At 45.0% G+C, this 16698-nt stretch overlaps 1 protein-coding gene across 1 annotated transcript; it reads right to left on the bottom strand.

Moving 5' to 3' along the window:
• Positions 1–53: 53 nt before the first annotated feature.
• On the bottom strand, positions 54–11863 carry LOC311493137 (LHFPL tetraspan subfamily member 2a protein-like). The gene is made up of 3 exons (XM_084551692.1): positions 11733–11863; positions 2660–3388; positions 54–1739 (listed from the first exon to the last, which is right to left on the bottom strand). The coding sequence occupies exons 2-3, from the start codon at positions 3069–3071 to the stop codon at positions 1483–1485; spliced, it is 669 nt and encodes a 222-aa protein (XP_084407818.1). The 5' UTR covers positions 3072–3388; positions 11733–11863; the 3' UTR covers positions 54–1482.
• Positions 11864–16698: the final 4835 nt, after the last annotated feature.

Below are 16698 nucleotides of genomic sequence, written 5' to 3'. Positions count from 1 at the left end.
TTGTGGAGCACCCACTCAACCAGGTTTTATTTTAATGCTGTGAAGCGATTTTCAGAAATTAAAAAAAAAAGTATTTAGTAAAAAAGCAAATATTTACAAGTAAAAAAAATAATATTTCTTCCCTCAATTTAATGTCACAGCCAAGTTTGGTAAGTACCAGTATCAAGTTAGTGTGGTGTGTCCACCTTCTGCCGCTAGGTGTCAGCGTTTCCTCAGGAAGTTCAGACACAATGCAAGTAGCTGATTTCACACATTGATCACACCAACGTTTACTAAACAACGCCTGCTTTATTGAAGCACAGACTCTCTCCCTCCTCACACATATCAAGGTGCTGATACTCTTTTGTTAATGTAACAAAAAAAATAGCAGACAGTCAATACATTTAATTTAAGCACGGACACAGACTAAATAACGCTTTTGGGTCGCGAAGCCGTATCACGGTTTCACTTTTGGCCTCGTTCTCACAGCAAACAACACTATAGTGGAATTATTGCACATCTCGCCTACAACGAATGGAAGCACAGCATCGCTTAAAGTACAACATTTACAGTGATGTGTGGAGCATGACAAAAAAAAAAAAAAAAAAAAAAAACTGAAAACACGTGAATAAAATACGCAGCAGTGAGAAAGGAATGGATTGAGGAGGATGTGCAAATTGCCAGGCGCTATTCTGGAACTGAAGCTGCTATGACGAGCTTCTTTGAAATTCTGCAGCTTTTTTGAAGCTTGAAACCAGATCTTGTCTGTACAGCCCTCTGCATGTCACAAGGTTTTTTTTTGTTTTTTTTCTATGTTGACGCAACCTGCTTTATCTCGCCGTGAGCAAACATCTCCTCACCGGCGAAACATCTGGCAGGTCTCTGTGTTTTTTCTGGACACACTCGGCCAGCTGGGACGGACCCACAAACAATCAGCTTAACAAGAGGAGCTCCCTTTGAAGTGAGCAATCCCTTTGAGAGCAGAGGCACATCTGAAGTGTCGCTGAACACGGACATTTAGGAAAGCAGGGGTTAATGTCTGTGACGCACATTCCAGCATGCTCAGAACATATGCAAGCCGTTTTTGGGGTGTTTTTAGCAGACACAATGTTCTGGCGCTCCGTGGTTTGTTGAGGTTTTCAGGTGAACCGTGTGAATGAGCACCACGCTGACAAATCTAAACACCATCTTACTGGAAGTGTTTAACCTGATCATAACAACACTAATGACATTTCCACTACAAGTTCTCAAACTAGTCTTCTGCTATACAAGTAAAGTGGTTTGTTTAAGGCAAAATTAAGTACAAAAATATATCTTGTTAAAAAAAAAAGTTGGGGTGTACAGTATATTTTCAGCAATCGGCTGATTTTATCAAGGCTTTCATGAAGAAAACCCCTCAGAGAAATGGCTATCCTTCTTCCTCTGAGCATTACAGGTGTCCACGTGAGAGAAATAAGGTCAAGGGGATGATATCTTGGGAGTTTCCAGGGGGTGTCCGAAGGCTCAGAGCAGGCAGATCAGGCTCTTCCCCTCCTCAATCTCCTCCTGAACTTTATCGCTGGAGGTAGCGATCTCCGCCTGCGCAGACAAAACGGCACACAAGAAGGTCGCCAGCGTTCCCCCTATCGCCGCGTAGAACGCCCAGCCGAGCGAGCACCGGGCCGGCCTAAAGGGCGAGGCCTCGGTGCCGCAGTATTTGATCACCTTCTCCGAACCCCAGCCAGCGGGGTACAGCATGAGGCCCACCATCAGTAGCAGGCCTGAGGGGGGGAGAGAGAGAGCAGACGATGAGATCAGTGGTTTAGTCACGTAAACATAGAGGGTGCAGCAAATCACAAAGCAGGTGGGGAAATGACTCAACCCTGACAAAAGATAGCATCTATTTTTTCAGCCGGCAAGCATTTGATTTGTGGCGATTGACCTCGTTCGACCTCCACCCTGCTCACAATAATGTCACACAATGATAGACTACCTACTCAACGCACACCTGCTACAGCCCATTGTTAAAAAAAAACATGAGAAAAGCTGTGCACAGTAATATGTCGGGACAGTCTTTGTTTTAAAGGCTGTATGTTGCAGCTCCCAAATTATCGGCATTATCTCCAATAACAAGTGACGTGGAGCCTCTCAGCTGCTTGAGCTCCATCCAGGTATTCCCCGGCATCCTAAATTAAGGCTGGCGGGGCAGTTATGTAGAACGTGTAGACATTTCTGCTTTGCTTTTTTACAACTGGGAACACTGAATGAGTAAAACCAGATAAAGCAGAGCAATGAAGAATGTGTGTATGTATGTTTGGTATGATAATAAACACAAAAATATGTGCTATGATTTGAGGAAATGAAAGTACAGCTTGATTGTTCCTTCCTGGGTTATAGTTTCATTTCAAGCATAGTTTAATTATTTTTTTTATATTTTGGTCTGAACCTACAAATTCTGAAATCACCTTTCCTGAGTGTATTGTATAATATTAATATGCATGATTATACGTTGAAGTGCTCTCTTAACCTAGCTTTATTCCAGCTGGACTTTTGTCACATACTGGATTATTACACTCCTTCATTTAATGTACTCCTCTAAATAAAGTATAACACTGAAACGATCTGAAATACAACACGTGGCCACTGAGACGATGTCTAGAAGATTATATTTTTCATATTATCTGCAGTATATGTGTCTCACCTGCAATGGCCTGCAGCAGTCCACAGATGTTGAATATGCTCTTCTTCAAGATGCTCTGAAAACACAGGCTGAAGATGGAGATGCAGGCCACACACCCGAGCACCAATGTCCCCGCTGCCAGAAACAACATGGCACCCTGCCAGAAGCCGCTGGCCACCTCTCCGAACGTCCCGGCATAGGGCCCGCAGCTCACCCCTACTCCCCGGGTCCCGACGCGGAGGCAGCGGCTGTAGAGGCCGAGAGACGGCCGGTACTCCCCGGAGTCCACTCCCACCCCGCTCACAATGGAGTCCGACCGAGGGTATCCCAGCAACCAGTCAGAGCTCATGAAGGCGATGAGCTCGGCGAAGGCCACGACAATACTGAGCAGGGTCCAGAGCATGGAGCGGCATGTTACAATGACATGGCACATGGCGTTGGCTCTGTGATGTAAAAACCAGCGATAAAAAATAAAACAGCTCTTAAAAGTTCCGAGCGACAGAGTGCTCAGAGTTCAGAGTTCAAATTCTTTCCCTTTCAAAAGAGAAATGTCTGATAGGTCCCTTGTTCAGATCCAGATGGCCAGCTGATCTTATCCTCTCTGAGCAGATGTCGTCCTTCCTCTCACCACTGTTTCTTTTTCGCTTTCCCTTCTTCCTCTTTGAGGCAAGGTCCAGCTCCGGTCATCCCAAACAGCTACAGCGCACAGAAGCAGCTTCCTTTGGACATGGTACCGCCTGAATAGCAAACCTACGGGAATAGAGACACATCAGAGGTCAGACAGAGACACACAGAATCTGTTTATATATGAAATACAAGAGGGAAAATAGACACAGAGTAGGAAAGAGATCAACGATGAATCACCGAGCTCCCTTGTGTTCGCTAGATGACCCACAGGATGTCCAGTTTGTACCTCTGTCATCAAACAGACCCATCATCAGCAGAGATCTTCCCACAGAGTGCTACTTCAAATTCAGCCAGCTGTCTGTGAGTGTACCCTGAGCAACACACTCCAGATAACTGTTGGAAGAGTCACGATGAGTCACATAAACATGTAGAGACAACACAGTTCATACTGTCACCGCTTAACGCACACGATTAGCAGAGCTCTGAGTGCTGGATGTTATCTGCAAACTAACAGGAGGCCCCGGTGTGTGTGTGTGTGTGTGTTTGCAAACGATCAGCAGTTAACGCACACAAGCACACAGAGCTCTGTTACAGCGTCCCACAACTGACAGTAACACACAGTATGACAAGGCAGAGGTTCACTGCTGCGGCGAGAAACCATCAGCTCAATCGCTCAGCTCGCCATTTGATTTACGGCCTGAATACGTTGGCTTTATCGAAGCGTTTTATTAGCAGTCCCTTTGTTCTTCATTCAACAGCAATCAGAACCTGATTACAAATTACTTGTAACTTACAACAGATGACGTTCAAATGCCGTGCGTCCGCGTGCACGCAGTGGTGTTAAAGTGTGTATATGTCGATGTCAAAGGGGTGGGGATACTGTTGCCGAGTTATGATTTGGCTGCTGTGACCACGGTCTCGTGGGAGCTAGGAGGTTTCTCAGAGGCCCTCTGATGTCATGATCCAACATTATGATACACACAGGAAAATATGTGGGATCTGCTTTAAACACAGCCTGGTTGTCTTCACTGCCTTGGTGGATCTCACCAGTGGAGTCAGGAGAAGCGTCTGTATTTCCAAAAAGCATCTAATAACCCTTTCAAACCTAGCATTGTGCTTGTACAGGATTAGGAGCTTTAGATTACAGGAGTGTGTCACAGTTTCTACCTTCAAGCCAGCAGACTCCCTAACAGCTCATACACTGCCTCACTTCCCCACCGTCACTCCCAAAGACTGTATCTGTAGCACAACGCCCAGGGCGCTTTTTAACTTGTCATTTATATTTTAGCAAGTTTTCTGTTTGACGTGTGTGCTACCTTGGAACAGTAGGCTAACCGATTAAACCCGTCGTCTGCTAACTGGTACAGCGTTACTTCTACGTCTTTGTGTCAGAATCTCCATTAACATATTTTAGTATTTCGATCTCTGATGCTTGTGGCTTGAGCTTTTATGGGTCAACCGTACGGACTGACGTAGCTTCTGAGCCGCGCACTGCCGTACTCTACCGAGGCAACTCTACCCATGTCCGCCCGGGTCCTGTTTGGGCGTATCTCCCTGAGGAGAGGGGAAGGGTTAGAGCTCATTCTCAGGCGGGAGGGGGGCAAAACGGGCAAAACCGCTCGCTGTGAAAAAGGGTTGGTGTATAGGAGCCTGTTTAACACAACCATTTTTAACCAAAGTCATGAAAGAAACATATCAACTTGTAGATCTTGCACCTCGTTTCTTTCATTTACATAGTGTTGTTAATAAAAGAGACTTGCAAAGTAAGAATTTCATTGTACGGTGTGCACATGACAAAAAACATCTTTAAATTTTGGAAGTTTCTATCGGACATTTCGCCCTCTGCCCCAACAAGTTTTAAATTTCACACGTTCTTTAATGACACAGTAGATAGTCTGTTAAACAGTCAGCTTCAATCCACCTGTATGACTTCTTCTGCTTATTCTCCTATTTTCTTTTTCTGTTTTTCTAACATCTAGATCCAATTGGCTCTGGTACAAAAAGCTCAGTATGCTTGATTATTCCTCCGACTTCAACAGACAGACATTTGAACAACTGAGCAAAGATGTGAGAAGTGATTCAGAGTTACGGAGCCAGACTATCTCCTCGAACTGCTGACAGCAACGTTAGCGGATTATCTGGGTTAAACGTAATTCAGTCATTTGTATGAAGGGATTGGCAGCAAATCCGGGAGCATAAACCCATTTATTTTGCACCCCAGCGGAGGTAACGAAGTATTTTCTGTGAAGTATTGTTACGAGATGAGCTACAAATCAGGCTTTAATTTAACGGCGCCATAACGTTCACATGAGAGGCAAGGGAGGCTTGTTTAACTGATAAAAGTGGACGGTCCTATCGTGTTATTACTCCAATTCCTGCTGAATGTGTCATTTGGTCGGTGATGAAAAGTTCAGCTCAAAAACACTCATTAAGGGCCATAACTCAGTCTGACGGCCCGAGGGGAATAAGTGCGGTGTTAGGTTCTACATAACCACCCCACCAGCCTTGATTTAGGATGGTAAATCATTCCACCACATGTGCCGGGGAATGAACACTGACGCTGTATATTGTCTGATATGATCTGAGTCATACCAAGGCAGAAACATTTCCCAGGCCACAAAATAAGAGTATTATCTCATGCAGCTGGAAAAAAAAAAGACAGACTGATTCATCCAGTGCAGAAAAGACACCAGTGGAATAGGGTCACAATAACAAAGTCACAGGCATGACAACATCTGAGAGGCAGGTAGGAGATTTGAAACACTTTAGATGTGGGTGTGACTTGGTTCAACAAGATTCATTCTTTTCTTTGTATGAGGGAAGTTTGCGCACAGGTTTGCTTCGAGTATAGCGGCGATGCCTATCTGTAAAAGCCATCTCATTCCATCCTCTCGGTTTGGGCTTCGGGGCACTTAGGATTTTCTTTATTCCGATTCTACAATTTCATCCTAATTAGAGATTACACCAAACCTCAGCCAAAACACACTGTCTACATATAATTACCCGGCTCGAAGATAAACAGAGGGGAGCGCGTTTTTAAAATTACAACTGCTCTGGGTGAAATCACTGCGACGGGAGGAAGAAGCTGCAGCGACGTCACCTTTTATCATCGGCCAGAAAGGAAACGACAGAGATAAACAGGAAGCAAACAGGAAGGATCAGTGTCTGCGCGGAGGCCTCTGAGGCAGCGTCACGCATTTGTGAGCATGATCTCTCGAACCATCTTCCGCCAGTCTAAACCGCCACACGGGTTTTTTGCAAAAAGTGTAAAAGGAATGTCTAGAGGACGCGTGTTTGTATTTTTGACTGTAAGGGAAAAGTACAAAGTGACCAGATGTGTGGCCGGGGGACGGTTTGGGGAGCGCCCTGTTCTATAACAGTCCTTGAGTTTATTCCAGGCCTCTTCACACATCATGGCTCTCCTTATTGTTATCACAGTTTCCATTCTGCAGTAGTTACAATGGTTTCACACGGCGGTGCTCCCTCAACCCACAGGCTGTGTTTTAGGCTCTATTTATAGCAACCTCACGATAAGTGCATGCAGGTTGTTTTTTAATGGGTGGGCATCCTGAATAAATTGCGTGCACACAGCATGTATATATGTGTGGACGTTTTTTTTTTTTTTTTCCAGCCACCAAGGCTCCAGTTTTAGATACGCTTTGGAGTTTCTGTGTGCAGCAGATTATAGTCTATGTATCCAGCCTGGGCACGGTGCTGTCTGTTCAGACTACAATGGCCACAAATTAGCAGCTCTGACCTAAACATACCTTGCAGAGGCAGTCAGCAGGCACCTTGTGTGATCTCTCTGTGCTCTTACAGGAAATCTCCTTGCTCATAAGTCATCATGCCTTTCTCTTGTCTCACTAAAGACTGCGGTCAGAGGGAATTAAAAAGTTCAAGTTGCAAGCTGAGGAGGTTTGCAGCGGGGCTTTCTCTTTATTTTTTGACAATAAAACTGATATTTTACAAAAAACATGCTCAACAATCGATTGCACGTGTTTCAGGGTTGCACGTACATGCCGTACACCGTGTGACAATGAACGTGCGTGCCGCACTGTTGTTCAGCGAGCAGAAAGGTCACTGCATCCTGAACATGACGAATACTTTCCGCTTGTTTGCCGGCCGTTGAACGGACTTCTGGGAAAGTGTTTGAGCAGCACTTCCTTGGCAAGGTCAAGATTCTCCGTGTGTTTATACGAGTGCTGAGGGAGGAGTATTTTACACTTCATTGGACATGAGACACTCGGAATTATGACTTATTCATAACCCGATGATCAAGGCGCCGTGGGGGAGAGGTCTCTGCCTCCCAGTTGCTTATGATAGATCCGCATCTTCGGACTGTCAGATCTTTGTTACTGCAGCTCACCATGCGCCTGCCTCCGAGTCTTATGCTTCTTTCATAGATCCTCCACGATGCTGAGTTCGGCCGATGCTACGGTAGATATGCGAGAAGATGAAAGCTGGTCAGCAGCAACGATCTGGACCCGCTTTATCCCACACTGCGCTTCTGCCCCGACAGAAACCAAACCTGCCACACAGGATTAGATGCACGTAGTGAGGGCCGTGAGCCAACTCACACACAGTTTTCCAATCCTTCACTCAGCGAGCCAAGATGAACAGTCGCCTTCGGTGCTACGAGACAAACTTTCTCTTTAATGGAATTTATAAAAAAGCAGCCAGCCATGTGGACAACAGGTTTTGGCGTGAAACCTTTTGGCCGAGCAGCCTGTACGCCCAATAAAATTTCTCCTAATGAGCTGAAACGTTTGAAACAGTTTGCGTCTAAGCCCCGGACAAAGCAGCGGATACAAGGAATATGTGGGTCAGTCAGTTGACCGTTAGTTAGAGGAGGCCACTGAGGAGTAAATCTGGAGTAATTGGTCTGAGATATCAGCAACAGCGCTGGTAGCATGCCAGGGCGCTGAGGTAATGAGTACTGGTCACTGCTGACTGTCTGTCTGAGGGCTGAACGTGAATGCGGACTGAAGGTTGGTGGTTGATGGTGTAAAACAGTACACCACACATTAAGAGTTTTTACAAATAAATGAATAAAAGCGGTGAGAGATGATAGAAATACCTTTGTTACTGTGTAGTCCGTTTACAAAAGCGTATCTGAGCTGGTACATCAAACACACAGATCAGATGACCTCCCCTGTTGAATGGGACACAGACAACTCCCTTAGCTAACATCTCCTAACTCACACATCCTGAACCAAAAGCCTCAAACCAAGCCAATCTGTTGCCTAAGCTGCTGCGCCTGCTCTGGTCTGGCCTGGTCATGCATCTGGATGAGCCAGGAGGAAAGCCCTCAAACCAAAAAACCACATAAAAGGCGGTTTCGGCATCCTCATGGCCGCCGCACAGCTACTCAAACAAGATGTGGACAGTGGGCAAATCACAGGCCGCTGATGAGGAACAGCGAATATCCTTTCGGCTTCTCCAAGAATTGGGAAATGACGTAACCCCGAAACGAGATATGAAAGCTGTATGATAGCAGTCAGAGCTGGGGCAGGACCAAACATATCCCTCTTTCATAAAAGAATGCAAGCAGCTGAGCTATGAGCCAGAATGAAGCAACGCGGCTTCAATATAGAACACGCACCGCACGCCCATAAGGAAAACACTACACACCCTGCAGTGTCAAAATCCCAATCTATTTCTAGTTAATTTTAAGAGAAAGGCTTCATTGTCAAGTCTCTGTCCTGGCACAGCAGAGTCCGTGATGCAAGAACAACAGACAAGCCACAACGTCAGTCAGTCATAAAAGACGCTCGTAAACTTTCTGAATCTACTGAACAGAAAACACATCAGCTCCTTTTTCCTTCCAGCGATCTACAATCAGAGGTGAGAGACAACAAAGCTTTTTAATCAAATAAAGATGAGAGGGAGAGAGATTGAAAGAGTGCAAACAACCCTAATGAGTGTCACACCTAAAACCTATAGCCTCAGGGAGGCAAACATCCACCTGCTTTCACAGCACGTTTCATGTGCAAATACAGGGGAGAGATAGCGAAAGGCTGAGTCACACAGAAAGTACAAAGCGCCAGAGAGAGCGCGCACCGAGATGAGTTTCTTTGGTTTCCACGAAACTTTCCCAACCGTCCCAGATATTACGAAACAAGAGCGCCTCTCTTCAAGAACTCGCTAACCACAACCATGTGCTGCGTTTCTTGCCCCCCCCCCATAAACGGCGAGCGAAAGAGCTGCACGGGGAGAAAATGTTTCCCATGAATCGGCATTTACCACAACTTGCGTCTCATAACTGCAGCCTGTGAGTGATGGCCATCATCAAATGCATGAGTTAGATTTATTTTACAGACCCAGATTAAACACCATAAAACATTAAAAAAAATAAAAAAAAGTCATTAAACATTATTCCCAGGCTGCACATGATGAGTAAAGAAATGTTTTAATTTCTATATACAACCAGCGGGCCGCCTGAGATTACAATGACAATGAGAGGCCCCAGAAATGTAAACAACAAGTCAGCAGTGAGAGGTCCTCCAACAGCACGCCAAAACAATGGAGGCTGCTTTACTGACGCACAAACACAAAAACAAATCCGCACTCATAAACCGTGAAAGGTGCCCGCCTGTGCTCACTCATCCAGAGAATAACTGCATCAAATTGCATGACTTCCCCAGAGGAAAGCACCGGCCAGGCTCATTTGTGTGTGTGCGCCAAAAAAAAAAAAAGGAAAAAAAAAAGCGACTGAATAAAATCAGCCCTCTTCTTCTGGTGCTCAACAAAGGCAGCACAAAGGCGCGCCGATACCCCCCCCTCCCCTCCCGTCCCCTCCCCTCTCCACTCCTCGGCCCTCAAAGACATGCCACCGTCGGCCCAGGATGCACTCCTTCATTCTCGGAGACAGGTCGCCGTGGCCCCTAACCTTTTCAGTGTGTGCAGCACCCCAGCCCCTCGCTCCCTGCGCTGACTCTGCGGCGGCCCCCGCGGTTTCTGACGCACAAAGCCCCTCAATGACCCTCGCATTTCACTGACACAAAGACAGGCATGACAGGGCCTAGCTCTGCTCCTTCGTCACTCCTACTCTCCAGCTTGTTTCTGAAAAGATGATGGACGTACACACAAAAGTCTCCTTTCCCTTGTTCTCTCTTGTTTATCCTACACTCTTTTATTGAACTATTCGACATATCTATCTTCGTGTATGATTGTTGAGTTGCTTGATTGTGCAGAATTTAGATTTTGACCTACTTTCGAAAACCTGCAAATGAGCAGGTAGCCTTGTTGTTCCTTGATCTGAGATGAGAAAGCTATTGAAGAGCTAGGAAGGCAGACAGCAGGCAAAGAAAAACGTGAACTTTACTGAATTCAAGAGGGCGTGTCACTGATTTTGTGTCAGAAGACGAGTTCATTAGCTGTTTGGTTGCACCCGGAGACAAACACTGGCCTCAAACAAACCAATTTAAAACCTAAGAACCTGCAGAAAGCGACACTGTCAAGAAGTGACTGTGAGCACCTAACCGATGTTGTGCACAGGAGTTGTCAGTCGTGCTACGGCCTGACAGGAATCCACAGATCAGTTTGATCACAAGACGTTTCTGTACACGATGGAGCACAGCCTGAACGTTCACCGCTGACGAAAACCTCCTTTTGCAATCAGCATCACGTAGCCCCATCCAACGACACGTTAGCACTTGTCAAAACTCATTCTAGTAGAAGAAGGCAGGTTCAGAGCAACTGCATTGCAAAACGATTCCCAGCGATTAGAAAAGCTGATTTGAGACTGTTTTTTTTTTTTTTTTAGTTGTTCACTTGAGAAGCACTTTCTTCAGGCAGTGAGTGACGAGCCGCGTCGCTCATCGTTTCACTAAAGCTTGTCCTTGAACTCTGCTTGAGTAAACACTGCAGATGTTCCTGGTTTTGTTTAGTTTATGATGTAGTACCACTTCCCCTCTCTCAGCCAGCGCACTGTGTGTCAGGCACAGAGCTCCATGGGTGGCTCTGGCATGGAGGGGACCTCCTCCCTGCACTTCAAGGACATGAGTTTGAGGTGGAGAGAGAAGGGGAGAGTGTTTGGGACATGTGTGAAAGCAAAAACCAGAAAAAAATATTTTTGTAGAAGCTATTTTCTTTCTCCCCTAACAGGCACCATGCAGTGATGTCCAACTGCTACCACATGTTCTAAATGAAGACAGTGAGGCAGAGACAGCTGCAGCTGCACACATCTCGTTTTAGATTTGAATAAATACATCTTAAAAGAATAAAAATCACCATCTCAAATCTTCAAGTGGCATTTCCCCAATGAATGAAGAATCTGTGAAGCATGCACACACAGCAGCTCCTTAACAGCTGCCAAGCAATGTAAAAGCTTGATCCAGATTCAAGATTTCGGAGCAACGTGCGCGTCTACAGCACCAAATCAGTCCAAGAACAGCAGTTTCATTAATGACACTTTCAGCAGCTGACAGCCAAAACAGTTTCCTTCTCGCGATTGTCTTCTACTTACGCGAAGTCAGAGTGGAGGGACTTTGCAGGCGCAGAGGAGGAGGGGATCCTTTCCAGACGCTCATTCAACGGAGTCTCCTTTTCTTCAGGACGCGATTCTCTCTCCTTCTCCCTCACACAAAGCCATCCCACCGCCGTCTGTCTGACGTCGCCCTTTCTCCTCGAGTGCTCCCCTCTCTCCTCCCTCCGCCTTCTCCCTTCCCCCACCCCCTTTTCTTATTCGGAGAGAAAGGAGAAGAAAAGTTGCAGAGGTGATGAGAAAGACGATGACGAGTTCTTTTCCCGTACGTTCATGTTTTCTTTTCGGTCTCTTCTCGACTTGTGCAATAAAACAACAACAAAAAAAAAGCGCAGTTCAAAATCGCATTTTTTCATACCTACTTACTGGAAGTAGTCATACAGATGAAGAAATATTAGTTGGAATATGTGGGGTGAAAATATATATAATCAAATTAGGACGACTCATCTCCAAATGATTATTATATTTATTTATATTGAATCAAACTGTCCTCCTACCACTCTTTACAGCGTGATACAGTCTCCATAGGTGCACATGCATACTGAGCTATCAGGAAAATATGTAAAAGGTTTGTCATTTTAAAGGCAATAGTGTGAAATACCTGCACACAGATTTGCAGTTTACACCGATCAGCCACAACATTAAAACCACTGACAGGAGAAGTAAATAACACTGACCATCTTGTGACAATACACTGTTCTGCTGGGAAACTTTCGGACCTGGCATTCATTCGTGTGGATGTTGTTTAGACATGCGCCTCCTACATAGACCAGACCAGGCACCCCCACCCCATAGCAATGACGCTCCTTGATGGCAGCAGGATGCAGCCTGACACAGACACACACACAAAAACGGCTTAGGAACAACTAAAAAAATAACAGCACAAGGTGTTGGCCTGGCCTCCAAATTCACTTGATCCCAAACTGATCAAGTATCTGTGGGATGATCCACAGAGGTTCCTCCCCTCAACCCATAGGACCCAAAGGCCCCCACTAACAACATCCTGTTGCCAGACACCACAGGATGATGAGTTACAACTGTTCTAGAGGCACAAGGGAGACCTACACAGTATTAGGAAGGTGGTCGTAATGTTATGCCTGATCGGTGTATAACTTCTGAGGATTTGGTGACTTTCAATTCATTCAATTCAAAATAGGAAAAACATACATGCGCCTTCTTGCCAAGAATGACATTACAAGACTGACGGCGCTTCTTTGTGTTTATGCTTCACATGAAGCTAAAGGCAGAAACTGGTTGACTCAGATCATCAAAGGACTGGAAACAGGTGGAAAGAGCTTGCCTGGCTCTGTCCTAAGCTAACAAAATCTGCCAAGAAAGAGTCTGGCATATTAGTAAATCCCCCAAAACCACAACACGCGCTGGCTTTAAAAGGGCAAATCTAAAAAAGCACCAAAATGTAATCTAAGGATTTCAGATTTGCCGGAGATTGAGCTTGGCGAGAACCGCAATCTTTGATTCTTGGTGGAAGGCTCCAGAAAAGACTTCACACCATAAGCTTCCCCCACCGTGCTGCGTCTGCGCCTGTAGTCTGAGCCAGAGACGTGCACCACACTTATTACACTGTGGTATGTGGAACTGCAACTACTCAGGGAAGACCGTCACAGTGGGACCATATGAACATTTTCAGAGAGGGCAAATACATTACAGGAGGGGTGGGGGGGAGAAACAGTGAATGAAACCAGGCTCCGGCTGCACGTTTTGAATGACTGAGTGGCTTGAAAGCAATGTTAAACAGTTAAACAGCAATGTGACAGTGATAAACTGCTTTAGGAAGTGTGTATAGGTTCAAGAGGGTTTTGCACAGTTTTATTAAGACTCACTCGCATCTCAAGGTGGGAAATAGCTGAGGAGTCATCTACAGACAGTTTTGGAAAAACAGTGCATCATGAAAACATTTACTCAGTCTTTCCTCAGGTCTCTGTACTGACTTCTGGGGGGTTGTTGGAGGGTTGGAGCCTATCCCAGCCATCATTGGGCAAGAGGCGGGACACACCCTGGACAGGTCGCCAGTCTATCGCAGGGCTAACACAGAGAGACAGACACACTCACACCTACGGCCAATTTAGAATCACCAGTTAACCTAACCAGCATGTCTTTGGACAGTGGGAGGAAGTCGGAATACCCGAAGAGAACCCACACAGACACAGGGAGAACATGCAAACTCCACACAGAAAGGCCTGGATTCAAACCCAGAACATTCTTGCTGTGAGGCATCAGTGCTAACCCCCTGAATGATCAGTGAAGAATATTATCTTTTTACTTACTAGTTGTTGGTTTTTTTTCTCTTTTTGTTTTGTATTTTTGTGGCTAGTTCTTTATCGTGTCCTGCACACGCTTGGCTTCTTGTCTTCTGCCTCAGTTTAGATATTCCAATCGTCAAAATCTAAGAATTTAAGAAACATGCCTCACTGTCAGCAAAAGCAGTATATACTGCAGGATTGCTACTTATCTGCTCAGGCATCTTGTTTTGCATGTTTCTCCATCTTAGCTGTTTTGTTTTTTTCCAACACATCCCGTTTATTATATGCATGGATGCACACAAATACGCTCTGCAACATCTCTGCAAAATGGTTAAATACCTCTGTTAATTGCAGACATCCACCAATCTAGTTAGCTTTTTCTGTCTTTTCACACGTGTCATTATGATGCATTTTTAGTCTCTCCTTCTATATGTTGACTGTGCAGCTCAAGCTTCACCGCATTGGCATTTATTGCATTCCTGCTGCACGCTGTTTCTTTTATTTTGAACAAGCCATACACAAAGCCTTAAAAAAATCCCAGCCTGTTAACACCAGCTTTCGTTTCCTCCCCGGGATGCTGCAGTGGGAGTTTTATTTAAGTGCAACCCTGGTGACATTCTTCGCAGCCTCAAACCTGCTCTACAGTTTGTCTCCTCGCTCACACGGTGCCTCGGTTCTGCAGCCGAGCCACTGTGTCATTTGGTCTGCCCTGCCTTTTGGACTTCCTCTTTCCTCACCAGTGCTGTCTGTGTGTGTTGCCCTGGTGAGAACATTGTGGGAGGCAGAAGAGTCTGCAAATAGAGGCGTGTGGTCACGACAGCATTCTGGTCTCGCAGGCAGGAGGATGCTCGTAGCTGCAGAGCGACTCTATGGGAAAAAGCAGACAGGACTTGAGAGACACTGGGACAGATCATTGGGTTTGATGGTTAGTGGCTGTGGGGAGGAAGTCATGATGATGCCATTCCTGGTGCATGTATTTATAGATTTTAATGTGTGTTTGTGTGAAAATAAGGGATGGTATAATTGTGTTAATTGCAGCAGAGCTTTCAACGTAGTAGCTACACTACAAAACTATCAATAGATAAATCATGTTGGAAGTTTCTAATAAGAAGCTGATTTGTTGGCTGGTTGGTTGGTTGGCTAAAAATGTGTACGTAGTCAAACAGACAGGGTCAGGACAAAAGTTGCATGGTCAACAATAAGAGGATCCTTCGCCAGCGTTCACAGGTAGAAACACGAGCGTGGGAAACACAAAAATAAAAAAATATATTGTGTATCTGGGTTTCTGGGTACTAAACCTCAGGCCAGCTGGGGCATTTCTGTGTCGAGTTTGCATGCTCTCAAAGTGCGTGCATGAGTTTCCTTCCTTCAATAGTCAAACGACATGCATGGTAGGTTAACCGGTAATTCGTAATTGGCCACAATTGCACATATGAGAGTTGTTTGTCTCTTTATGTTGATGCCTCATGATAGACTGGAAACCTGTCCACATTGTACCCTGCCTCTCGCCCCATTTATAGGGGATAAAGAGGTTACAGGTAATGAATGAATGAACTTATTTCCCCAAGGAGTTGGTGGAGACCAAACCAGAGCTAAAAGCACAGACGTATATTAACCCTTTGTCACCACTTGTCAACATACACATTATCACATTAGACAACATTAGGACACTTCTTCATGGTACCTAAAAAAGCAGTTACGCTCAGCGTTCATGCAGAGGTGGACCTTGCAGACCACATTTGACCTGAGGATGTTGCCTTGATCTTCTCTGATTGGCTGGCTGGGTAAAAACCACATGCTTCTAAACCTCACTCAGAGCCACAGGGACGCCATTTAAAATGACCACTTACCAAATATGGTTCCTCGCCCAATACAGGTTTAATCAGACAGATATTGGTCAAAACAAATGCTGATGTTTCTCCATACATCTCCTAATTGTGTAAAGAGCATCTGTTTAAACACAATCTTACAGCACCGGGTGGTGATATATCAGATTACAATGTATTTCTGGTGTCTGAGAGTGGCACAAAAAATCTGTTAATGCCACAATTTGATTTAGTCTTGAGCTATCTAATTAATCTGATACTTATTGACAATGAATTTATTCAACTCTCTGATGTATTATTTCTGATATGTGTTAAATGGGTCTGCATTGACTCTCTCTGTACTACAGTGTCTGAGAAATGACGTGAATCATGCACATCTGAAGAAGACAGACTATTGACTGATTTACTAGCTCAAGTTTTAAGTTGAGAGCAAGAATACAATATTGAATAAATAGTTTTATCCAGAAAATATAATATACAGTTAAGTGGGGGTTAAAATGCTTTACTCTAATGAAGTAAACATGAACATACTGCACACAACAGTGTGGTCGGAGACCATACATGTGGAAAACAAGGAGAGAACTCATCATGTCCAGATTTGTTTGGGGGAAATTCCCAGCGGTATACAGTTTGATGTTGGAAATGAGGTCAGAAACAAAGACAGAAATAAAGTATGACACAGATGTGACAGAAGACTTTGACCGCTAAAGCACAGCAAATAAGAACTTAACAGATGAGTCAGGCCGCAGCTTTGTTAGAAGGTAAAATGCTCTCATGTCGACGCTGCGGCCAAAACCACATTTTCACCATCGTAGATAATTTGGTTGTATCTTATTTTCCTTTCGAACAAAAACAGCTGTT

The sequence above is a fragment of the Chelon labrosus genome (genome assembly GCF_963514085.1).
Source record: "Chelon labrosus genome assembly, chromosome: 9".
In the NCBI taxonomy this organism is placed as follows: domain Eukaryota; kingdom Metazoa; phylum Chordata; class Actinopteri; order Mugiliformes; family Mugilidae; genus Chelon; species Chelon labrosus.
The sequence above is the reverse complement of the archived record's forward strand: the minus strand, read 5'-3'. Positions and strand labels throughout refer to the sequence as shown.